Below are 27,656 nucleotides of genomic sequence, written 5' to 3' on the forward strand. Positions count from 1 at the left end.
ACGGACTGTAATGGATCAATTTCTTGCTAAAGAAGCAGAAAGGATTTCTTTTTCTGGACAGTGTTTTCATGTGTCAGGCCTGATTATGGAAGAATCAATGTGCTGGGAGACGCACAAGAAACACACCACTGTTGGACTGTCACCAGCCGCTGTTCAGTGCAGCGAGGGCCCTTGAGTGTTCCAGCAGTAAACACAAGTGTTGTTTAGCTTGCTCCAGCACGTGTGCGGGGCTTCCAGCTCAGCGAAGAGATTCACTTTGCATCCACTTTTGGTCATCACAGCCTCCTCCACCTTTACCTATCATGATCACCCTCCTGGGTCGCTGCCTTCCTCTGCATGTCCTCCTTTACCACATCAATGAACATCACTGGTTGTCTTCCGCTTCTTCTTTCACCTTGTACTTCCATTTCCGACAATCCTCGTCCCCAGCCTCTCCTCTCCATGAGTCTACACCAGAGGTGGGCAAAGTGCGGTGGAATTCGCGCCTGTATTCATGCGGCCATCATGAGAGGAGAGGAGAGCAGAAGTAAAAGTACAGTTTGTATTCTCAAAACTCAACATAAATACATAAAACTAGAGATGAAAATACTGTCTAAACAAGTGCCTTTTCAAATATTTGAACGCCTTTCAACCAGGTATTCACTACTTAAAAAGGTCTTCCATTATTTAGGTTTTATATTGGGCATATAAGTCCTAAATCTTAAACATATTTTTTGCATATAATGCTATGGCAAAAATAAACTTTTTTTATGATATTTAGGTTACAAAATAAAAGTTTCATTTAAGATTAATTTTCTTCTGTGCTTCTGTCATTTGGCTTGATGGTCCCTGATGGTCTACACCATCTCACCCTGCTATCTTTGGGGCCCTATTCTGCCAAAGATGCTGTGGAAGAAAGTACAACAATAACAATGGTGTCATGAAATTGAGATGCATTTGAGTTATCAAACTTTCATTTTTTATTTAATCTTTCGGCAGATGAAATCATACCACCTTTGGAGGTATTGAGACAACAGTAGAAGTATAACTTCATCAAATATTTCAGTTTGATTCAATGACTAGTCACAGTAATAGATTATCTGAAAAAAAAACCAGAATCCACAAGATGTAAGATGCTATGTAGCAACAGTATTAAGCCAAACAAAATCATTTGTGGTTTCCACTTCCACAGATGCACTGCTCTTTGCGGTGAAATAAATACAATAACACCTGACTTTCCCTCCAGAGTTTCTGGTTTCTATGCATAGTTATTGAGTTCTCCATTTGTACTTCCACTTTAAGCCTGTCCTTAATCCAGGATGCCAGGGGCAGCAGTAGTAATTCTCTGTTTTTACTTGTCTAGAGTGTGGCTTAATATTCAAGCCAGTTCTCGTCCGTGTACAAGCAAATCTACAGAATATAGACTGTCAACAATAGACAGTCATTGGTGTGTCACTTTCCCCGGAAACACATTTGACATGTCAGATTTTCTTTCCAAACCATGACCGTACTGCCAGTGTCTATCTGAAGTCATATGACAGACAAACAGATGGAAGAGTAGGTCTGCTGTGAAAGTGGTTGAGACACAAATGGTAAACTTCAAGGAGCAGAGAATTGAATCAGAAAGCCGGAAGACAGATATCAAGGCGGCTCCGTCACAGGATGTGCTGATATGAAGTGAGTCGCAGAAGGCTTGTACTTTTGAGTCATATATCTTACAAATCCCAAAACATCCCCAAGCCAGAATGTGGAGATTAGCTCCGCTTTTTGTGACCAGAAAACGTACAAAGGAATCAAAAAGTCTTTTCCATTGCAGATAAGAAGACTCCACCCCGAGTGGCTGATTGAGCGCCTCGCCGGTTCTGGATCGGCAGCCTCACCTGACAGCAGGACACGGCTCTGAAAAATCACTCCGCCGTCTGCCTCCGAGCTGAGCAACTGATTAGTCACAAAGATGGTTTCAGCATGAATGTAAGTCAGAAAATTCTCCGAACAAACAAGAGCACCACGTTCTGTCAGTTGACTTTGCAAGCACAATCTGCTTCTGTAGTTCCCGGCGGGGGAGAGGGGGTGAGCCTGTCTTTATCGAACCCTGCTCCATCAATGTGACAAAGTGGTGTAAAGAGATGGTGGACATGCTGAACATGTATCCATGATGGGAGAGATCACTTTCATGAGCCACCCCCGCACCATGTTCTCTGACCTGCTCATCCTGAGAGGCACTGTCAGCTCAGCTGGACCTCAGCTCACTGGCATCACTGGCTCTTCCCTATCCGTTCGCTTCTGGGCCGCAGGGCACTTTGGGTCTTGTTTAGTCAAGACGTCATGTCATGAAGGATGAAAAAGCAGCTCCGCAGGGGTAAACAACGGCGTGAGCTGCAGGTCCCTCATTATAAGCTAATGTCACTAAATATCATCGGTGCCCACGTCAGGATCACAACTCATGAACCTCCGTTTAACAAGGGCGACTACCTTACCTCGTCTATATTGACTTTGGTTCTTCGCTACTACACAACTGAAAGCCCTTTAGACACAAGGCCACCAATGATGGCAATAAGGGACCTTCATTTACCCCATTCACAACGCCATATATTCAACACCCCCACATTATTTTAGGAAATACTTGCCATAGATCTGATTCCTGCTGTTTTATTTTGTCATGCTTCATCTTGCTCCTAGCCTAGTTTTGGACAGGCACGACTCCACAATGCCTCACTAGAGGACTGTGTGGACAGGTCCCGCTGCTACGTTCACCCTGACTCGCTTGTGCACATCTATTGTTTTAGCTTATTGTTCTGGATTCTCCTGACGCTGCTTGCATTTCCTTTTGATAGCACTTGTTTTCCCATCCAGCTCTCTCCTTTGTCTGTTTCCGTTCTGTTGATATGTGTACCTCCAGCCTGTGCCCAGCCTTTGTTTCTTAGCTTTGGATCTTCATTTCTGAAATTGTTTTGAAGACTGTCAGTGTATTGTTTTTCTTCTGTGACTTTCAGACTTTTTTTAAAAAGACTGAGAGACTGTTTGGGTTCAGAACTTCCACATAGGGTACAGTATTGAAAAAAGAAACCGTATTGTTACAAAAATCTGTTAAAAAAAAAGACTCAATAAGTCTTCTCCTTTCTCTTTCGGCTTCTCCCTTCAGGCGTCGCCACAGCAGATCATGTACCTCCATCTCACCCTGTCCTCTACTTCCTCTTGTCTCAAACCTACAAACCTCATGTCCTCCTTCACCACCTCCATCAATCTCCTCTTTGGCCTTCCTCTCCACCTTCTGCCTGGCAGTTCCAACCTCAACATCTTCCTACCAATGTACTAGCTACCTCTCCTCTGTACATGTCCAAACCATCTCAATCTAGCCTCTCTGACTTCGTCTCCTAAACACCTGACCCACATGTGCTGTCCCTCTGATCCTATCATCATCCTGCTGACTCCCAGAGAGAAGCTCAGCATCTTCATCTCTGCTACCTCCAGCTCTGCCTCCTGACTTTTCCTCAGTGCCACTGTTTCCAAAGCATACAACATTGCTGGCCTCACCAGCCTTTTGTACACCTTCCTAGCTTATCTTCCACTCGCTCCCTGCTCTCACCACAGAACACAATGTCATCTGCAAACATCATTGTCCAAGGGGCTTCTTGTCTAACCTCATCTGTCAACCTGTCCATCACCATCGCAAAGAGCAAGGGGGCTCAGAGCTGAGCCTTGGTGCACTCCCACCTCCACCTTGAACTCCTCTGTGACGCCTGCAGCACACCTCACCACCGTCTTACACCTGGCATACATGTCCTGCACCACTCCAACCTACTTTTCAGCCACTGCCTCTTTGTAATGAGTACCATTATCAAGTCAATAACGTATCACATGCTAATTTTGAGTTTGCCAGCAGATCTGCCTGGGTGATGCTAAAGCGATGCTCTAGAGATGAAATCAAACGCACACATTTTGCCTGACATGGTTTTGCTATTCAGGTGAAGCGAGTGTGACCTCGAGTCATCCAGGATAACCTTCTAGTTCCAATTAGAGTCACTCTAATAACACAACACAACAACACGGTGCAGAGAAACCCCACTCTGCACCCTGGCCAGCTGCAACACTCCACGTTTGCCTCATATAAACAGTCTTTCATGCAACACTCTTCAAGTATCAGCGTACAAACATATTTTCCAGACCAAAGACATGGCATCCTTTCGAGGTTGAACAAACTTACTGAAATCACAGTTACCTCAGCCTATTCCACAAAAAAAAAGAGAAGAGACAGAGAACATTAAAAAGGAATGAAACACCACAACACAGTGAAAGACCATGTACTGTATTCATCTTTCACAAGCAGGGCTACAGCAACCATAGGATAGCATAAAATATCAGTTCTCCCGAAGTACGTGAGTCAGTCGGTCATCGTCCGCTTTTGACAATGCAACGCTGGACTGATGCTCCAGATTCGAGATTCAATATTCAGCTCCATCAATTCTGACAAACGCCAGCTGTGCTTTCCTTCACACTTCACAGCACACGTTTTGAGTCAAAAAACCTCCTCACTGGAGTTTTCTCAAACGCAACAAGAGCTAGTTACACTCATTGACTCATGTATGGAATATAAATATCTTGCATCCAGTTCAATGAATAAAAAGCTGTCAGTAACTCCAATGCGGTATGTAAGTATTTGTCTTGTGGTAAACCTTCTGTACTCACTGAAGACTATAATGTCTTGACTTTTGGTGGAAACCTTCAGAAGAAGGTGAAAATAGTCGTGTAACTCTTACCTAAATAAAGTAGGAATGCAAGGTTAACACAGGCACGTTTATATTGTGTCCAATAAAAAAGTGTTGAGACACACTTTATGAGCAGCAATTGTTTGAAAGTCTTGCATGCCTGTTTCTAACTCCTCAGCAGACGCCAGAGGGACAAAGATGACGCGACTTCGCACACATCTGCTCTCACGATCAACACCGGAGCGTGCGACACGGCTTCATCATTCTCAGTCAAAAAGACACCCAGATGAATTAGCACTCACTTAAGTTTCCTTCGAGATGTGGAATTACAGGCCTGAGCGTGCTAATTATACAGTCACTTAAGCGTTGTGCTTTGACTCCAGAGAGGCTTGATTTGGTGCATCTGAGTTATTGTCAGTGCGAGTTAGGCTCAAGAGGCTTAACTGGGAATAATCTACAGTCACAAAGAAGGAGTTTCATGCATCTGACTGCTCGACTGCAGTCACCAGTCGACGAAATGATGTTCAACTTCTTCCACGCCTCGACAAAGGATGGATGGATGGATGGATAGATCGATAGATAGACAGATAGATAGACAGATGGACAGACAAACAGACAGATAAGGAGACCAGTCGATGAAATAATGTTCAACTTTTTACAGACAGACAGACAGATAGATAGATAGATAGATAGATAGATAGATGAGAGACAGACAGATAGATAGATAGATAGATAGATAGATAGATAGATCGATAGATAGACAGATAGATAGACAGACGGACAGACAAACAGACAGATAAGGAGACCAGTCGATGAAATAATGTTCAACTTTTTACAGACAGACAGACAGATAGATAGATAGATGAGAGACAGACAGATAGATAGATAGATAGATAGATAGATGAGAGACAGACAGATAGATAGATAGATAGATAGATAGATGAGAGACAGATAGATAGATAGATAGATAGATAGATAGATAGATAGATAGATAGATAGATAGATAGATAGATAGATAGATAGATAGATAGATAGATAGATAGATAGATAGATAGATAGATAGACAGACAGACAGACAGACAGACAGACAGATAAGGAGACCAGTCGATGAAATAATGTTCAACTTTTTACAGACAGACAGACAGACAGATAGATAGATAGATAGATAGATAGATAGATAGATAGATGAGAGACAGACAGACAGACAGATAAGGAGGACTTATAATAAATAAGTCCTCATACATGTGTTTTTGCGTCCGTCTCACACACCAGGCATCTGTTTAAATGTCCTCCATATTCTCCGCCCCATGTATCACACTTTCTGGCTGGCACAAATTTGTGGGAACAAAATCCCATTAGACGGTTACAGCGTGGCCAATGGGCGACACGGGAACTCCTTTGATTCCCTTTGGAATGTCAAGTGCTCTGGAAAAGTGTCAAAGTCTGCGTACACAAAGCGGGTGCTACACGCTGAACATGTTCGCAGCAGCAAGAAAACTCGAACTCAATTTAGCATGGAAAGCCGTAGCTGAAAACATCATTGTGTTGCAGCAGTGAGAGTATTAATCATGACGCTTGTCAGATTAGAAAGGGTTCTTACCGAAGTTAATTCCAAGTTGCTCTTCACCCACTCCTTGGCGTCATTGTATTCTTCCATTAATCCCATAATGTAGAGAGTATCTAGCGAGTCGACGATGGACGCGCCACGCAGACCGCCTGCAAAAGACAGAGGAAAAAAAATCATGTCAGGTCAACAATGTATGATAAATGAAACACTTTTATGATGATTTTTCTCTTTTTTTGCTTCATTTATAATTGACTCTCACCTCAAGACTTTGCATTTATACCTTCAGAAGCCTCTTAAACCAGGGCTCTATAAACCTAAATCAGTTTTATTGATTGAGATTTTATTGACAACCCTTCAAGTTTCTTTCCCTTTTATAGCAACGCTGGGTAAATATCACTTCATCACCAACAGGGAACTATGAAGAGCAAGAAAAGAAAGTGCTCACACTTGGGTATCCACAAAACAAATGTTAAAAACTAAACGCGAAAGTGTTTTTGCCTCAGTTTAGCATGGTAGTCATTCAAGGTCTCATGAGACTGCTGCAGAGTTATGGGCGTGAGAGACACAGAAAGTGTCCGAACGGCACATTAAACCAATTCAACAAATTAAAGTTTCATTATTTACAAAGGACATTTACAATTTCAGTATTTTCCTCTGAAGCGAAGCATCAACTACTTTCATTTTCGCATAAAGAATCACTCTTCTGTTTGACTGAAGAGGCAAGAATGGTTACAAACTCACTAACCAACTAAAAAGATACATTTTGAAATACTTCCAGTGATTTGAAATAATATTAGCTTTTTATCTTAAACGTCTGGTCCATAGTTATGTTGACATCTGTTCAAATTAAATGCATATAAAATGACATATTTCAAAAGGTTACATGGCATATTTACACTTCTTAATAACCTTACTTACATTCACTCTTTTTAGGTTCATTTTGTCCTTGTTACTTAAGTTTATATTTTGGATAGTTTTCCGTCATGTTTTGGAGTCATCGCTGTCTTTCTGTCGATGATGGCCCCTCACAACAGTAACAGTTTCTGATGTGGCCCTTTAGGAAATTGAATTACACACCTCTTGGCTAAACCAAGTCTTGACACGGAAGAAGCATCGCTGGGGATCATCTGGCGACACTTGTTACCATGTCGCTTGCAGGCTTTTGTATGCGTCCGCTAACTACTGGACGTAAAAGTCCACAATCACATGCCACGCCTTGAGAGTGACATTAGGTTGTTTTTGCACATTTGGGAAACATTGCATCAAAATCAGACCCCAGGTTTGTAACAACACAGGACCAAAGTAGAGTCTGCCTTTATTAATAAACACAAGACACAGTAACGTTTCCAAAGACGATGTAAAGGTAAAGATAGTTATGCGCCCTCTAGTGTTGACAATGAATACCTACGAAGTCTGGAAATATGATTTCTTCTGACTTACAAGATTTAAAATGAAATCAGTTCCTGCAGAGAAGTATAGTGCGACACAGTAACCATAGCCCGCGGCAAAAAAGATGGTGACCAGATGGTGTCATCCATGTCAGTGAGATGATTTAGTTACTTAAGAAAAATGCAGCATTACACCCGCCGTATGAAGCCAACAAGGATTCAGATGAAGAGAATAACATCATTTGTGAGCCTTTGGAGCGTCGACCTTCATTACGTCGCTGAGATGGAAGTATACAGAGAAACACTGTGATATATCGTTTATTGCAAACAGCAGCAGATGCTGCACAAAGCGCAAAATCTGTTCATCAGTCTTTATGAATCTCATTTGGGTGCCTTCATTTCTTTTCAAAGACTAAATGAGAATGACTGTCGGGTGTTTATTCCACTCTGGTGGCCCTCAGAGAAACTGCACATCCTACTCTGCTCTGACCAAAATATTATGCAAATGTAGCGCAGGAAGAAAGAGGGAGCTGAAAATAAGATCATTGTTATTCAGGCTGAGGCTGGAAATTATGTGGTGTCAGAGGTTTTAATGGACGGTTGATAAACTGTGGCAATGCCCAGCGAAAGAAAAGGACGAATTAGGAAATCTGTTACAGGGGTGGAGAGAAGAAAATATTCCCTTCCCCAAGAACGGTTGAGACTACACTCGATGTCTGGAGTGATCTGACGTAACCAGCCAGCAACCTGCCACATCAAAGTTTTAGGGTTCTTATCAGGAACTGATGTAAAACAGCGCTAAATAAAAAGCCTCAGTGTCAGCTGGTAAAACTAAAGTGAGCAGTTGTCAGAGCAGGTTGCTACACATTTCTTCTAGTTACCTCTTGCGGCTCCTGTTTTGAAAGCAACAACAAGCTTTTGTGTGACTGGGGTGGCTAAAAAATAAGACCGTCTGAGACAAAACACTTACTTTACATATATATCTGAAGGTCAGAGCCTTCAGAAAAATTGATCTCTTTTTAAAGATCAAACATATTAAAATCAAGTGGTAACTTCAAAACAAGCGTTTTTAATGGAAGAAACCATAACATGACTGTGGTCCGTTGCAAACGGAAATTAAGTTATTAAGTCCTGACATATGAAGAGACGAGTCGCTGCTGAATGGAGAAAGTTTTACTTGTCATGACAAAAAAATACTATTGTCACCAATTCAATAAAAGTCAAATGTTTCCTTGTTGACCTTCTATCTCTTATTTAATGTTTTTATTTTTTTGGGGGGGAAGATCCGCCACAGCAAAAGTACTCAGGATATAACGTTAACACTTTTGTTGTATCACAGGAGTTAATATACATTCAAAAAGGTTTTGTAATCTAGAAATTCTGTACATTTCATATTCAAGTCTGAAGTTGCAAGTGGTTGCAGACCACAGGAAATATACTTAAGGCCGCAACAGGCCCCTAGGCCAGGCTTTGCACTTGACTTCATGCCACTCACATTCAATTCAAGTTCTTCTATGTTGCCAGAAGCCCCCAAGGACCTTTCCAGATACTTTTATTTGGGAGTACCACATGATCATCTGTATTTATTATTCCCACCTATCCCGTGGCAAAATCATTTAATAAAAGCAAATACATACTGCATATAAAACTATGTGTGGAGAAACGAATAACGGTTTATTAATCTGGAAAATTAGCTCTTTGGAATTGAGGTCAAAGTGAAACACATGAAAATGAAATATCGGGGAAAATAAAGACAAAGACAAAACAATTATGGTTACCTTTCCTATTCTGAAATTGGTACGATGGGTTTCCATGCTCACACCGACAGTGTGACTCTCACCAGCGCGGGTGTTTGTGACCTTATCATAACTTTATAGATCAGCTGGTGAGGTCAGTTCGGACACCAATTGGAACTTGACACGGATCGATGGCAGGCGGGAGCAAGTGATGCCTGCCGCATGACCATCAATCTGACACCATTTTCTAGATTATGGGGCGTATTAAGCCACAGAAACATTTGCTATTGAAATAAAGGAAGTCTGTTGTTTCACGCTCCACTTTTCTTTGCTTTACTGTTCCATGCCGACAGTTCACGTCAGCAAGAGGGCAGTGTGAGCCCTAAGCAAGACATATGTAGCCCTGGTAACTGCAGTAGACCGTCTGTCGGGGTTGTTATCCTTGTCAGAGAGTCGAGTCATGGCACCACATGCTAGACTTCCTCGAGAAAGAGCTCCGGATCTGACTCTCTAATGTGACTTTGCTTAGTGAGCGTTCTTATCTCCAGCCAATGACAAACAGCAGAGGTGACAACTGAGTGAGTGAGGGGGTGTAATCAGATATTCAATGCCCTCTGGTTATCCAAGCCCCGGCGCAGTTGGGGCTCCAGGCAAAGCACCGGAGTGTAGAGAAATCTGACTGAAAGCAGCACCAAAGCTCAGATGATTGATTGAGAGCGGGGATGGACGGAGCAGATCAATCCATCAAAGCATACTCCTTTAGCTTCCACGGTCAAAGGCCTTATTTATTTCTGCAGCCCTTCACGACAAATGGAAGGGGACCTCGGGGATTCTCTTCTCTGCTGGCAGTAAATGCCTCGGATGGTATATTGATGAATATGAGGCCGGGGCGCGCTCCCTCACTCTCCCCTGATAAGTCGGTCTTATCGATTTCGCATCAGACATTTTTTTATGATTACTTTAATGGCACACGTTTCTGCTTTACATCCTTGACCACGTGATTGAATTAGCACCCGATGAGGCTATTGATATATGTATATATAACATGTAAAACTGTTTTAGCAATAATGAAAAACAAATAGATGATATTTCATGGCACAATGACTCCATAACTGCATTATAAAAATGAGTCATATCGTCGTGATAAATCAAGAGGAATGATGCCTCGGACAAAATATAATAATACACGTATTTATAGTTAAGTTCAAGACAATTCAGGTATTAGAAAATACAAATTTTCCCCCCAATGTGTTTTAATTGTTAAAAAAAAATCATGTGATTGAAAATCAGTCACTTTGTACTATGACATTCAGTCAGACAGTAATTATTTTAAAATTATATAAATTTAAATGATAAAGATGTTAAGTAAAACTGCATGAAACTGTCAAAAGCAAAATGTTACTTTTTTATTGTTATTGAAAGAAAAACAAAACATAATAATAAAAAATGCATATATATATATATATATATATATATATATATATATATATAGGGTTTCCACTACTCCACTAAGTACTTGACATTCTTATAAAATTGAAATTCTTATGCAAATATTTTCAAGACATTAAAAGAGCTTTAGTTGAAATAAGGTGATATAAAAACTTCAATATAGACACCATCGTGATTTATTGTGCGATTGTAAAACTGATGCAAAATAAACAATTGTTGTTTAAATGGATGTATGGGTCCATCATTTAATTCAGTAATATACCAAATTCATTCAAATTGAAAAATGTGACTTCTTGTGGCAAATATTCTTGTACCATTAAACTGTGATTAATAGAGATTAATGAATCACAAATTCTATATTTTTAATAGAATCCCACCCTCATATCTATCTATCTATCTATCTATCTATCTATCTATATATATATATATATATAGTGGTCAAGGATATATATATATATATATATATATATATATATATATATATATATATATATATATATATATATATATATATATATATATATAGATAGATAGATAGATAGCTTATCAACAGTCAACCATCTGCATAAATTATGGCCATAATTCATTTATAATTCAGGCCAGCGGGTGTTGCTTACTTCCTGTTGTGTATACCACTCAGAATAAGAAAAAGACAGGGAGCTAAAATATTAAAACCATGGTGCAAAAGTCAAGGCTATCATTGATTCTTTGTGATGCGGAAGAATAAATCATAGACGCGCTGCCGTTGCTGGTACCCAATTATCAAGCGGCGGCGCAATGAGCATCTTGTTAGCGCTAATGCTACCTGGCACCGGAGGAATAGGGTTAGAGAGAGTCAGCGTCTATGTGCGATGCTAACGCCGGCTGTTTGCTATTCAGCACACACGCGTTGCTCTGCAGATAAAGTGCACTAAGGAGATGACTCTGTAGCTGAGTGGACTTGTGATGGAGAACGCCTGAGGATCAGCAGTGGGGGAGAGGGAAGTGAGTTTAGAGGGAGAGGGGATCAAGTAGGGTTAGCCAGATGAACACTGGGAGGAAGAAAGGCGGTGAGAATGTTTGACAAGTCAGGTGAGATTGACTTTTTCTGACAGCCAATATTATTTGTGGGGTGTATTTACCCTCAGGCAGAGGGGGCGAGTGAAAACCTCTCAACGGGATTGAGATGGTTACAGAAAACAGCATTGGATGAGGTTGAGAAAATCATGGTGGACGGTGGGGAAATGAATTGTTGAGAATAGTGTACGTAAATATTATTAAATACTGTAGTTAATTGTTAAAAAATAAATAAACAGATATCAAAATGGAAAAACCAATAATAATAAATAAATATAGTGCAACAAAAAACATTGTATATATTAGTCTATACAGTGGTGCCTCGGTTCTCGACCACAATCCGTTCCAGACGGCCGTTCGAGAAGGTTCATTACAATGAATGGAAAAAGAAATAATGCGTTCCAAGCCTTAAAATAGTCTCTTGTGGGAGTGAATGTAGAGTGTCTGCTGCAGGTGCGCTGTTCCTCTATGTGTGTGGCCGCTGCATGTGGGAGGGGTTGCCGAGTGAGTGACGTCTCTCCAGAAGTGAAGAGGTGCCCGGTGCGTGTCCAGCTCTGAATGTGCGCTTCTGTGCAGTTTGGCTGGGACAAAGTCATAAACCAAGTAGCGCTCTGTCCCAGACTCGCCTCATCCCTGTCCCAGCTCCAGCCCACAACAGGACATCAAACCCTGGAGTGGAGGTGTGGAGAGCGAGCACCTCCCCTGTGACACTCTACCACGGTCCAGTGCGGAGACAGGAAAGGTTTTACACCTCAATATGAAGAGAAAACAGTCAGTAAATGTAGCTAACGGGACACGTCTGCATACAGAGGCTGCGTTATACACAATAACAACGGTCAGCGCATGATATGTTTTTTCCGTCTTTTTTCGCGGGCATATGAGTTCTGGATTTTCATTCGAAATCCGAAGCAAAAAAGTCTCTAAATTTTTGTTTGAACGCTGATTTGTTCGAATTCCGAGATGTTCAAAAACCAAGGTACCACTGTATATGTTTTTGTTTATTTATTTTTTTAAAACGACATTTAATAAACAAGATATTTATGTCCATCATGACCATCAAGACTTCATGGTTCTCTGAATTATATTTCAGATTAATTTTGTTAACTTTTTTTGTCATGTTTTTTTTCATAAGAGGTCAATTGAATATGGACCATTTAAAACCCAAACATTTGATTTGAATTGTTTGCAAAGAAGAACACATTAAGAATTTAGCTGAAACCGCTTTTAATTTCATCAGAATTAATGCTGCCAGAAGGCAAACTTCAATTCTTTGTCTTTCAAAAAAAATGACCTCATCTGCATTTAATAAGCAACAAATCTCAAATGTGCTTTCATGAAGTGGAAAATATCATTTGTTGGCTCCATCCAGCTGAATGAAGCGATGTCAGACCTGGAATATTTTGATCTGCTTGGAGCACAACAAAGTATGAATCTCCAACACTGACTTGCTCCAACATGCAACACTAGGGAGGCATGAAAACAAGCCTGGCAGCATGTCTGCCTGCGGGGCACGAAACAAGATGGGATCTGAATGACTATTGAAGAGCGCTGCTTATCAGATGGCCTGCGAGGACACGCAAGTCAATTCACTCCAACGCTTGATACGATTTCAAGTTTTAACAGAAGGACGTGACGTGAGCACATTTTCAACAAACTTAAGTGATTTGAAGCATGTGGCTGGCTTCATTGCAGTAGGTGAGCCACATCCGCCGCTTGACTCTGTGTTTTCTAACCATCTCTCTGGATCAAGAGTGGGTCACTAATGGAGCCACACCCATGCTCAAATGTGGCACAACATTGAGGCCCTTGATTTAGGCCTCAGAGATACTCATTCGGAAGATCGTAGCGAGTCAGGTTATTTGGGCGTCTCGTCTATATATACACAACAAGAGGGTGTGGTGTAGGACAGCAGATATTTCTTATATACACAGCAAGTTTCACTCTCACAACCAGCCACAGCCAACTGTGAACATTCCAGAAAACCTTCCAGGAAGAGAGCATCAGACCATAATAGGGAAATTCTTCCGAGTCCTGAGAGAGCTACAACAACAAGATACTGGATAAATCCATCACCAGACAGGAAGGATTTACCCACTAGAAACATGACTGTACCAAGTCAGCATCAGATTGTAGAAGGACATGTTTACTGCACCCAGACTCAGTAATACTTACTTAATACTTTAAAACTTCTGAAGGAGGAGACCACAGTGAAGAGTTTGGAGTCAATAAGAAGCTGACACTTGTAGTGTAACTTGAGATCCTCTCAGGGTTCCTGAGTCAGAGCGATCGAAAAGAGGCCACGGTGAAGTGAAGCTGCTGAGTCACTGCCTCAAACTGCCTCAAATTCACTCCACGTGAATTCCGCACATAAATAGACAAAATAAAAAGCTATCAATCTCATTTAAAATGTGAATAATCTGTTTGGTAGCCACGTTGGATTTGGTTTCATGGTACCACACATCAATCCACCTGCAGCCCCCTAATTTGGCACTGTGGGTGAGGCCCGTGTGTCTGCAAGGAGTCTCCGTCGAAAATGGCAGCTTCTCAGATGAGATTACACTCTGCACACCATGTTATCGAACCCTTCACTTCCTCCCACCCTCCTGTCTCGACCACATTGATCAGCCGACACCAGCGCAGCATGAGAGAGGATGATACATCGGTTGCTGTGTCAACACACAAAAAACCTGATTGGAAGTGACAGCTAAAGCTACAGGCTCCGATTAAACGGGTGATAAAGACGCTAGATGAACAGTGTAGCCACCGGTAAGTCAGGAAGAGTTTGGGTTTGGGAGGAATTTTTCTGTGATTGTAGCTGAAGATGCCTGCTTTTGAGAGCACTCACGACATAAGGGTTGAAAGGAACTGGTTTTTGGGGAGTTAGGTGGGTGTGCGAGAGGCGGGGGGTGCTCTTGACAATGGGAGGAAACCAGAGCACCTGAGAGATTCTGTATAAAAGACCCAGGCACAGTCAAAACTTCAATTTGCTGCGAGTCCGCAGCACTAACCACCAACCGACCAAGTCAAACAAACAAACAAAAATAATGTATACACAATATAGCGACAACACCACTGGGAACCACTCCATCAAGTTATATTCCAGTAAGACACCAAACCCTTTGTTTATTGGACTGTCAGCACATTTGTTTCCCCCAGATGCCAGTGGCAGTCAGCATCATTCCCGCACACCCACGACCATTTCTCCAGCATGACCCAGACTGTCAACCCCAGTGAGAAAGTTCTTCCACCCTCGTGACACGATACAAGTGCGGTCGGAATTCATATCATGCAGTATTCATTTATTCACTCTGCCTCCCTCTCTGTCACAATTCAAGAGGCGAGTCACCAAAATCGAGAGGACAGCAGAGGATTTAGACGGAGATGGAAACAAGTGCAATGGACGGTATTAGGGCCCGGTCTGGAGCGCTGACTGGGACTGCGGGCTTCAAAAGGGAAACGTTCATTATGAGATGAAATATCGTTGATTCATGTTCAATTTGTTTAATTGGTTGTCACTTTTGTTTTGATGAAATGGTTTCATTGTATCATAAAGCCTTTTGTATTTAGTACAATACAACATCAACATAAAAGGATGAAAAGCAAGAACTTTACAGAAGGCGATCAGTGTGAGTCTGCTACAATGTATAAACACAAATACATTAATACGTGGAGGGAAATATGACAAAAAAAAGTACTTGGACCTCAGGATAACCATATGTCAACACATATATATTTAAAGAAAAATAGAAAATAACAAGCAATAAAATAATAACTTTCAACAATTTGTAACGGCGGAAAATACACCAAAAATGACAATAAAAGTATAAATAATTTTTTTTTTTTTAAACTACCAAATGAAAGAATATTAATTAGAAACCATAAACAGCAGTGCAGTTCAAATATCACAAATCCAAAACAAATACAATAGCTAGTTTGAGCTCTGCCAAAGTCAAGCCATTTTTCTTATATGATGTCACACCGAGGGGGCAGCACTGAGTGTGAAGTGACCCATCGTGTCAAGCAGGCTGTGAGAACGTAGGACTCCACTTGAGGAAGTCATCCAGAAATGTATTTAAATGCAAGTACTTAAAGGGGCCGCGGTGAGTTAAAGGTCTTACGTAACAATTTTTGAATCTCCTTTTGTACTGAAAGATAAAACAGAATTCTCTTTGCTCCACATTTGTCATTACTGTATAGTACCCACTCCTATCCTTGTCAGCCCTCTTAAAGGTTTAAAGGGGTTATGCTCAACTGGCGGGTCGGAACCTAAAAGTGGGTCACGAAGCCACTTTCAGTGGGTCACTGACCTTTCCCCGGACAAAAACATATCCTCTTTTATTGAATGAAGGTTGTATATTGTTTAAAATGCAAGCTTTAACCTACATTTCCTTCCTTTATAATATACATTTTAACTCAATGAAATAAATACTTATTTCATATGGAAAGGAAGGGAGAAGGTTCCTTTGTGAGACGGAGCAGCGAAGCGGGGCTAAAAAAAGGACCGCACCTCAAAAGTCTAAAATTAGTAAGTGAAGCAAAAGCCTGCCTTTAATACGCACGGGAGCTTAAAAGCTCGGCAGGAAACATCGTGATTACAACTGCTCAACACTGATTACTACAGGACGCCGTGATGTCATCGCCAACGTGAATCCGAAAGTGACGTCATTCAGCGGAGAGTTGAGAGGATTACAGCCGGGGAGGGAGGAAGAGGCAGCAAGTGGGTTACAGGCGCATGATGGAATGGCTACAGTCAACTGGAACATCCTCAATAATCCCTCCTCAAATGTGAATTGTTTTTGTTTCCCTTCGCTCATCTCAGCTCTACATCCCCGAATGATGAATAACAACATCTATGACGCCGGAAAATGTTTTTTTTTAACCCAGATCATCCAAAATAAAAGACCATCAACCGCGTTCAACGAAGAATTCATTCAAGCATTTCCTCCGTTCCCGGCTTTTGGTCGACTTTCCACTGTTGCAAGAGCCCAAACTTGAGGAGCCTGTGATCCAGGCGAGAGTCAAACGCCAGCAGTTTCACACTATTGCAGCCAGGAGTGTCATTACACGCTGCGGGACAAAACCTGCCCTGACAGCAGGTTCACCTCCACGGCGCATTATCAAAGCTCTCCTCTTGCCGCGGAAATCTATTTCACTCTCCACCTGCGCCTTCATAACAGGTGATTAATGGAGACCACTCAAGTGAGTCATAAAAACCACTCACAAACTAATCCTGCTATTCACATGGACTCTCTCTAAATTAGAATTCAATAACCATCGATGACTATAACATACACCGCAGACAGGTCACAGACAGGTCACGTCTGGTCGTGCATTTAAACCACACTGTGGATAAGTTGAACACTTTTGAAGTGACACGCCTGCGGAGTGATGACACCAAGCGGGAAACAGGTGGTGTGAAAATAAAGTCCTCTTAAAAAGAATTAAAAAAAAAGCACAGAGCGATTATTTAAAGTTGTGTTTTCATGCCATGCATTACAAAAAAATGGATCGCTAAATTACTAATGGGTGAAATAAAAAATAAAACAAAAAAAAAATGAAAACAAAAGCCAAGCTTTCAATTTATTTTTACAAAATGGGATGGATTCTATATATATATATATATATATATATTTTTTTTTTAAATGAACGACAAAAAAATATTTAAAAAGGGAAGACTACGTGATTATTATTATTATTATTATTATTATTATTGTTTATATGTTATGTTTATTATTTCCCCATTATATATAAATTAGTCTTGACTTCCTTCAGATAATAACAATATCTGCCATATCGCCTATTGTCTAGTAACAACTAATTCCAGAAAGAAAGTTAAATAAATAAATGCAAAAATAAATTAATAAACGAAAACATACAATAAATGAACACAGAAAATATAATATGCCTTTCACTCATAAGGAAAGCTGAAGTTGTCCACATATTGCATTGTTGCAGCTGAATTTATTAACAAAGTGTTTAGCAAACTCAACTGGTGCTTCAGTGAAACCCCACCACTTCCATTCCTCCCATACCTAGACTCATCAAATCCAAAGACTCGTGGGCCGCTGATGAAGCTGACAATTTCAAAGGCGCCATTGGGATAAAGTCTGGTTGAGATGGATGAACCTGTCCGTGATTTGTCACCTGATTGTGGTTGCTATGGAGATAAATGCATTCTTTCACGCAGCGATGGGGCCCCAGGGGCACAGAATGGATGATGTGGAAATGGAAAGTGGCCACACAGCATCAAGCCCTCATCCCGCCCGCCACTCTAACGCCACACTCCCTGACGACCGCCATTTATTTAAGCCGTCCTCCCAACGACGGCGGATGCTGTCAATCTGTCCCCGGAACAGTCGGGGCGCAAGGTCGTGCTGCGTTTAGTTAAGGCTTCAGACACCATTCCTTTGAACCTATCTTCAGCTGATATGAAGTGCAAGGACTCACACATGAGACACTTCCAAATGCAGGCTATTTATAAATCTCATGTAGACTTTAGACAGCTTCGTAAGGTAAATAAACAAGGAGGGAAGAAGGGATGATGCCACTTCATCTTCTCCAGAGCACACCAAAGGTTCCAAACTTCAGTGTATCGGGGTTGAAAAATAACATCCATCGATTAAAGAACATGGTTATTGAGCGCAGTCTAGCGTACGATTAACCCCAGACCACTGAGCAAAGGTCGACACGGCACATGATGGGTGCATTACTTTCCCTTGTCCTCATGTCTCCTGATGATCACCCATCTCTCTGGAACAAGGTCAGTCTGGACCCATCAGACCACATGACCCTGATCCGCTCTCTGGCAAAGTCTTACCAAATATTAAAGTGATCTCCCGATGACTTCACTGTAAAAACATCAACAACATGAATCTTGAATGGAAATGGTAATAACAATAAATCCTGATAAAGAAGTAAAATACTTAAAAGATTGGCATGCATTATTTGTGTGGATGTGGGTCTTGGCAGCTAAACAACTCAATATATTGAACTTATTCATAAATAAATTCAAACCACATTTTCATGTGGATTTTTGAAGTGTATAAGAATAGTGAGGAACTTGACGGCAGCATGACACTCAGTGCTGCCACTTCAAATATAGCCTTATCCAAGTACGAAAAAAAAAACCTTGTCAGTTCTTAACCCAATTTTATGTCTTCAAGCGTTTTCTTTATGCCTAAAATTGCAAGTAATTATCTCTTCTTAAACAGAAAATCTTAGTTTCCAGGCGGTTTTTCTTCAGTTAACTACCATATCAATGATATTAAACCCAGAAAATGGATGTGACGTTGGATCGGGGTCTACAGCACAACCGAACACTTGTCGAAATCGTTTCCCAATTTACTTAGTAACACGCCTCATTTTCTGCAAGAGGCGACTGAATCATAAATAGAAAATGATTCATTATCCGGCCCATCAATCTCGACAAAACCTACTTTCCCGAGCATCTCCCCTCCTCCACCTCTGCTCTCCGTCAAATAAAAACACCTGGCTGCACTTCACACCATCTGCACCAGCCTTGGGACGGTCTCATGAAGGCTGGTGTTTTGAAACGGTCCCCAGGCTTGCAATAAGAGGAGAGGTGAGGAGTGCAGCCCGCATCCACAGAAGTTGCTCATTTCGCATGCCGGGGTCCTCTCAGGAAATAAAAGGCGACCTCGACTTTTTAAATTGAACCACTCGGGAGGACGATCAAACTCAAGCAAAGCACATGTTTTTTTCTGTCGATTTGTTTGTGAAAATTTTGTGAACTTTGGTCATATTATATGAAGTTAAATAGCAAACGCAAACAGTGTTTGCTAGTTGCTCATTTTCTGTTATGCTATGCTAAATATTTACAAACACATTGAAATGTATTTCCCAAATAATTACTTGTTTTTCCCATTTGATTTGTATTTATTTATTTTTTAAATGACAGGCACTTTTTCAATGTACTGCTCTAACAAAGAGACGCACAAATGTATTTCAAAGGCGCCACAGCAACTCAAGAGAACCAGACCTATGATGGCACTTGTCAGGGACAGAAAACATCTTTTGTACATTATTTTCCATTAAAACAAAAAAGAGAAAAAGCTATTTAAATCAGGAAAAATCTTTTAGAAATTCAATTCTTTACACCTTTATTAATGAATAAAGAAAATTTAAATAAAATCTACATTAAAAAGGAAACCAAATGAAAATAAAATCCAAATCTACATCAAAGGTAAATCGATATGAAAGACACGTATTAGCATCATAATATTCCACAGTCACTGCGTACTGACGGGACTAAATTATTGAGCCCGCAAACCACTTGAATATGAAAGTAAATCATAAATGAGCTGGAGATATGGAAAGCCCCCTCCTCAGAGAGGTCTTCACCTGCCATCAAAGGCGTACAATACTGGTCATGTGATCCACTTTCCTTTATAGGACAGCGATGGTTGATAAGAGCCCTCTGCGGTGGGTGAGGGGCGGCTCCCAGAACTAATGCAATCGTTTCTCATCGGTAATCACAGACCTTGTCCTGGCCATCTGCTCGACGGTGCTTCTGGATTGCCGTGTAATGTGTTTTGTGTTTCGTTGAGTGACCCACATACGCGGTCGCAGAGGTAATGCCGTCGCTCGCTGAGGAAGTGGATTCCTCTAATCCTTCACGCGGTACGGCCGGTGGGAGAGGTTGACTTTTCGCTCCAGAGCAATTAGGTTTTGTACCTGGGCTCTGTAATTCAAACGCAATAGCAGAAGACAAAGCTGTCTGAAGGGATGCGAGACGCCTGAAGGCTGTTGCTGACAGTCATGGAAACCTCTGTAGTGAGATTTGTATGGAAGAAAAACACTCCAACCATAGCAATTCACAGCAATTCATGACAATAAAGGGCATCTCAACAGCCTTTCTACTGCACTGCTGCTACCAGGAAATGTGAGTTCACTTCATGTGCAACTCATTTATTGCCATAATCCCTGTAATATCTGGATGGAATATTGGTATAAAATTAAATACTGTCGATACAGACAGCAGGAGTTTGCTCTTTGGGACTATTCGCTGGAGTATTTTGATAAGGCAGCCTTCTTATCGGCGAGAGAAGGACAATCATTGCTGCTTCCTGTAGCAAAAGGAAAAGGTGAGGGTGGTAAGAATGTCTATAGGTCACCTTAAAGTCACGGTATTCCAGGCACGTACGAATGGAAGGGAGAAACCAGGGACTAGATGGGTTATTGTGTCTCTATAGAAGCCCGGGGATTTATTTGTTTTCCTCAATTAAAGCTCTTCAATGTGGTCAACAGATAAGAGATGTGAACTGAAACTGGTGTCCACAGTTTCTGATATCACTAAATAATACCGTAAATTAAACCTATATATAGGCAGCAGGATAGAGCCCCAGAAGAATACCGTGCAAAAGCAGCTAGAGAATCCTCTGAATTTGGAGAGTGTTTTCTAAGAGCTCCCTTACTTGGATGGGGTCCAAAAACATGTTGTATCTCTTGTCTGTGCCTTTTTTTTTGTTTTCTGATTCACTTCCTCATGGAACATTTACGACACTGAAGCACCAACATTGACCGGATGAGATGGAACACGCACCCAAACGCGACAAGAAGTCTATACAATCTGTCTACAATCTTTCTCTGGAGGAACAAACGGCAGACGTTCCGTCACGGACTCCTCAGCTGTAATGTGATTTCATTTCTTTTAAAGTAATTTTCCCCAAAAGCCATTTTGTTTTTAAATAGAGAGTAACTCACAGTCTTATAGATACTGCTGAAGGTGAGAAGCACTGACCTTCAGCCATCCCCGTGGAGGCAGGTCAGTCAGGGTGTGCTTCTCTATCTTTGCACCCAAAAGCTGTGGGAGCGCAAGTGCTTCCTCAGAATAGCCCGGTTGGAAGAGATGTGCTTGAGCATTGCATGGCTGGTAACGCATGCGCACAGGGTTACTTGGGGCGGAAAATGTAGGTGTGACGTATATAGTATGCCCATCGCAAATTTGGCACTTAATCCGATACGGAGAAATGTGGGTGGTCAAATGCTGTCGACATGAATATCGGCAACTAGCCGATATGACTCTCTAAGACGTGCATCAAAGTTGCACAATAAAACAAAACGGACCAGGAAAAAAACAACTAAAGCCATTGATGGTTTTCAGAATTAATTTTGGTCAGAATGATGCAGAACGTAAATAAGTTTAGACCAGCAATACACATAACTCCATGTTTTCAAGCCTGAATATTGTGTGTTGGTATTTTGCCACTGACGGAAAAAAATTCTTTCATTTAGATTCTTAGCTTTTGACTCACATAAGCTGCCGTGGATGTAGGGGTGAGGTCTTTCAAAGCAGGGAAGGGTTACGCTTCAACCAGATTCATGTATCCGAATGAATCAGTTGACGATTGCTCACTAGACATGAAGCGTCCCTGAAATGCTGAATCACAGACCTGTGAGTCACTGTGTCTGGTGGGTGTAGCCTCGCTCGCTAACGTTGAAAAACACAGGTCAACACTACGACATGACACACAGTAAAACAAAAAACGAAATGTATACATTTGTTCTCCAGTTGTTCAGCTTCGAAGTCACGTTTTGATCCGATATTGTCTTTGTATCAACACTGAAGTGGATGAGACGCTTAATATTCAAAGACAGAGACTGAAAAAAAATGATCTTGAGGGAATGAAAGGGGCCGGGACTAGACACAGTTAAGGTAATTGCACGGAAAGGGGGATGGTGGAGCAATATAGTGTTGGGAGTTGACCTTTTTTCTAGGGTTTGAGTGACACGATTTGCGCAGCGGAAATATATCGGCATCATCCGGTTTATTGGCAGGATTCTGACACGAGCCCAGGATAGAGTCAATCTCACTGCATCATTGTTTACTCCTGGGATTAAATTAAGGAACACAGCGTTCAATTTCATACCTGGCTTCTTGCGGAAGCCCTCAAAATGTGACATTTACTCGCAAGCATCATGCCCTTTCTACCTTGCTCGCTCCGCGGCCCCCTCTCTCCCTCACTTCCTCTTTCGCAGATAATATTCCGAGAAACAAACATTGAGGTTGAGAGCAGGGAAATAATAGCGGCATTGCATACGAAGGCTTATTTGCTGATGGGGTAATGGATATTGTGTTCAGGGAGATATTGCTTCCCTTCCCCCACACATGCCGGTTTGCAGCCCGAGCTGAGGCAAAACCATATTGGATTTTGACTTTTGTGTAAATGGCGGAGTCCAATGAAATTTAAAAAAGAAACTAGCTCATCTCCTATGATGGACTGTCATCCTGAAGCTTTTTTGGATCGTTGGTGCTTCAGTCTGTATGTAAAATAATAAGAAAAAAGTAAGTCACATAGATGCATATTTCTGAAATAACCCATCCGAGAAATCGCATTAGATTTCTTTGAGACTGAGAATAAGGAGCATGATGATGAGATCTGTCTCAGGTTGTGGTGAGTCCCATTAAACTTAAGATCACAAAAAAGGGGCGTGGTCAGGACACGCCTTGGATCACAAAAAGGGGCGTGGCCATGGCAATGGCAACAGAAAACAGCACAAAACGATTCACTTCTACTGAACTAAAGTTCGAATATCTCTCAATAAAAGGATCTAATACTAAGTTGAAGACCTTTTACAGGCATTACACCATAATGGGGTAAAAAAATAACTGGTAAACTATTTATGTATATTGTTTTAACTTTTCCACCGGCGCTTGTATCATCAAAAACACACTTGGCACCAAAGAACACTTTCCAGTAAAGGAAAAGAAAACAAGATGAGGAGGAATGTATGTCTTTAGTTGCAAAATATCTAGGCAAAACTAGTGTTTCACAAGACTGTTATATATTCTGCCATATATATACATATATATGCTCAGAAAATTAATCTGATGGTGTCGATCTTTAAAAAGGTTGAAATGTTAAATGATTCTCACCCTGGTCATGGACTGTTTGTTCCTCTTCCCTCTGGCAGGAGGCTACGGTCCATCCAGACCAGAACCTCCCGTCACAGGAACAGCTTCTTCCCTTCGGCCGTCAAGACTGTAGATTTGTGATCAGCCTTTTTATTTTATTTTATTTTATTTTGTTGACAGCACTTTATTCCGAAGCACTTTAATAGTTGGTGGGATGCCCACTGACCATAGCAATAAATTTGATTCTGATTCTTATTAGAATTGAAATAAAATGAGAGTGACATTAATAATATGAGCTACAACAAATATATAATCATAACTGTCTGCATTTGAGTTCATGTAATGCATCCATTGAATTCCTCAGATCTTCACCGGTCCAATTATACTAAGAAAAACAACGTGATGTTTTCAGCAGGACGGACGGCTCCTCGTGACAGTCCCAGTCTACAGTGGGATCCAGGTGGGAATTTAATTGCTCACCAAGCTACAAGGCTCAAGGTGGGACACTCACTTTAAGTGCCATGTTTTTGTCACCATTTCGTCAGATTTGTCTTTTCTGGCAGTGCGTAACATGATCTGAGGAAGACGCTTCAAAGCAACATCTCTGACTTCGATGAAAGGAGTTTCAAGAAAGATGGATGGCACATTGTCACCAGAGAGTTTGCATCATCACAGTTAATCCTGACTCCCTGCAGAGGAGCTGGAGGAAGACCCCAGGTACGGAGGCTGCTACCCATCTAGGGCTTATTCGGAGTTGATCCGCCTTTTATTAGCAGCTTTATTGCTGGATTTCCCTCTGGATCAACACTGTTAACTGACTGATATTCTCCACAGCGGACGACCCCAGGACCTTGTTCTGATCTGCCTCCAATTAGAAGCAGCCAGAGACACTGGGAAGCTGATTTAGTGACAAAAGCCGACGGAGACACACGCTGCTGCCACTTGCTAGCTTTTCTTTCATCTCTCTAAATAGAAATCACTCACCAGAAATGAGTAATTCCTGCCAAAGCTGGAGAGACCAAAACCCACTTTTCTCAGAATATTTCAGCCTCTTCTACGAGAATAGACTTCTAATAAACCCTCTTCTGTCGGCTCAGACAAAACTTTCACCAAAGAATAGATGGTCTTTTTCACTGAAGCAACCCGGGTGAAGAATGTCCCACTTTATGTAACTTTTTTCCCCCAAAACAAGATGGTGTTTCAGCCTTTTTGAGTGAAATGACTCGTGGTGTAAGAAAATATTGATATATATTACATCAATGTTTTTGCTGAAATATCCCAATACTTGTCTGTGTGATATTGTCTTGATATTGTTGTTAGCTATATCAATATTTAATACATAGATACCAGGATACGCCTCTGCATTAGTGACATACATAGGTTTTCTTTCGGTACACTGGAGTTATTTTATTGACTAGTGATTCATTCCTGTACTTTTACTGAAAGTCGACCTGGACTGACATCATAGCAATGAACTTGTTTTATGCATGTAATATTGTAATGCATTGTCTGATTTTCCCCCTTAAAATGATGGCTCCTATTGCAATATATTGCTGAACGTACAGTATCGCAATGTATTGTATCACCACTCCTGTATCGGGAAACATATCGCTAGATACCTGCTAATACACAGCCCTAAAAATGCTACACAGCGTACTGTATTTCACCACTGCAGAGATACTGACATTGCCTCAAATCCCAGCGCTATAAATGACTCAAGTCCTGCCACTCACCGAACATGTTGCCAATATGCCCGTTTTTTGTCAAAGGCCGCAGTTCATTCTTGCCCCAGGCGTACTGTTTGTAGTTGTCCCAGGCGAACTTCATCATCTGAAAGAGACAAAGGGTGAAGTTAGCCAAATCATATCAAAGACACTCTCCTTCAATTCTCACAGCACATTGAAAATTAGCATTGAAACGAGTGAAATAGAGCAGTGCAAGGTCGATATACAAAGGCAGGATTTTGGAGATTTGTCATGACATTTCTATTTAGAAACATCTCACACCCATATCCCAATGTACTATCCCATATCACTCAATAGTCATGTCCTCCCATGAGTAAAAACCAATAATATATTTAACATGACCATCCGCAGTACATCAAACATGCAACAATGTGATTGGATAACTAGAAAAAAAGGCTAAAATAAATAACTAAATATGCAGTACAAGTAAAATGAATCAGCCATATAGCGTTATATAATAGAGAGAAAGAGAAAGACCATGCATTTTACACTTTTTCCCCACTCAAAAGTGTCAAATTAAAACTGATGTATTTATGAGCAAAAACCTAGTTAGATGTCATTATGTGAAAGTGACACATTACGATGTAAGTACTTTGTTTCAAACAGTACAAAACAGGCAAAAGAGCCAGTAGTTGTAAACTCTTGTACAAACACCATAAGCATGATGGTGATGACGCTAACTACCGAAGCGATTTATGGCCGACTTGCTAAATGTGCCAAAAAAAATGGCTTTAATGCGTCAGTGAAGCCAAGGTGACACGAGGAACATAATGAAGCAGAGTCTCCGAGAGCTAAGAAGCGTAAACAGCAACAGAAAGTGAGAGAAATATTTAGACTAAGACTAATACCTCTGTGGCTTATGAAACATCTGAATGTCAAGAGTAAAAATAAAAATCGACCATCCAGGTATCCATCCATCTTCGCTCCATTTCAAATTGTTTTTTGTAGTTGAAAGGGTTGAATGGGATCAATACGCGTCAGATCTTTCTGTACAAAGGATTTCTAATTCTCACAGCGAGCCTCTCTGCTGCCTCCTGCTGAGCCTGTGAGCAGGATAATGATAGTTTTCCATCAAGAAATGGAAGGTTGCTGTTGCTTTTTTCGCAGCCATGCAGCCGCACACCAACAGGAATAGAATCAATACCCGCAGCCCGGGCAACAGGTTGTGCCCCCAAAACACTGCCCTTCAACTTCATTAAGGAATGTTTGCCTCTCGGGTGATGAAAAGCAGAGGTGATCTAAGGAGACATTGGGCGGCCCTTCAATTCCACTAATTGGCTGGTTGTTGTGCCACGACGATCAATAAGACTGGTGATGTCGAATGATTAAAGCAACCACATGCCGATATCTGGACCGCGCATCGGAGGTTGGAGGATTGTCACACGACGTTTCCAGGCGCCTCTTTAAAGCCACGCCAGGGTTCGATGTCATTTCAACTGAATGGGTTTTTATTAAGAAACGCCCTCAGGCTGAAACGTTTCATATGCACCACGGCGGGACACCTGAATTATAAGTCCTCGCGCTTTCACGCCAGCTTTTAATGAAATCTGCAATTGCTCCAACGAAATTGATTCAAACTTTAAATTGCTTTTAGGGAAAATGACAGACAGAATCCCGGCAACAACAGGTGGTTGTGTTTGATTAAAGCTGGAAATATTGCCTTTAATTCCATGAGATTTGCCGGAAAGCAACACTGCGGAGTGAAACGGTGAGAAAAACAAGATATTTCACTGGAATCACATTTTGAAGAGACGCTTGAGAAAACAAGTTTCTGCCAACACTAAACCTTACGGAAGAGGATTAGGGCCAGTGATACTGACTTTAAAGTGGGACTTTAATCTCAGAATTCTGACTTTAAAGTGAGAATTCTGACTTTTTTTGTCAGATTTCTGACTTTAAACAGCAGTTAGACGATTCAGAAATCTGAGGAAAAAGGTCAGAATTCTCACTTTAAAGTCAGAATTCTGAGAAAAAAGTCAGAATTCTGAGATTTAAGTGAGAATTCTGCCCATTATTTTTTCTGTCTTCACTGGCCCTGATCCTCTTCCGCAACACCTTGAATGTGTTCCTCGTCCTGCGTTTAGTTTGGGCTCTTCATCTGCCTTTCAAACCCAGGCAGCTCGCCACATGACAAACAAGCTCTTTCTCGCCGCTC

The 27,656-nt window shown here is 41.2% G+C and overlaps 1 protein-coding gene across 2 annotated transcripts in view; it reads right to left on the bottom strand.

Annotated features, from left to right (window-relative positions):
- The window catches only part of LOC128767901 (mannosyl-oligosaccharide 1,2-alpha-mannosidase IA), a 151,274-nt gene that overhangs the window by 47,287 nt on the left and 76,331 nt on the right, over positions 1-27,656 (bottom strand). For both annotated transcript variants that reach the window (XM_053880263.1, XM_053880264.1), the window contains exons 2-3: positions 25,490-25,586; positions 6,286-6,401 (exon numbers count right to left, since the gene is read on the bottom strand). In XM_053880263.1, the coding sequence (XP_053736238.1) occupies positions 6,286-6,401; positions 25,490-25,586 (213 nt within the window). The remainder of the gene's footprint in view (positions 1-6,285; positions 6,402-25,489; positions 25,587-27,656) is intronic.

This window comes from Synchiropus splendidus, chromosome 12 (assembly GCF_027744825.2).
Source record: "Synchiropus splendidus isolate RoL2022-P1 chromosome 12, RoL_Sspl_1.0, whole genome shotgun sequence".
Lineage (NCBI taxonomy): Eukaryota > Metazoa > Chordata > Actinopteri > Syngnathiformes > Callionymidae > Synchiropus > Synchiropus splendidus.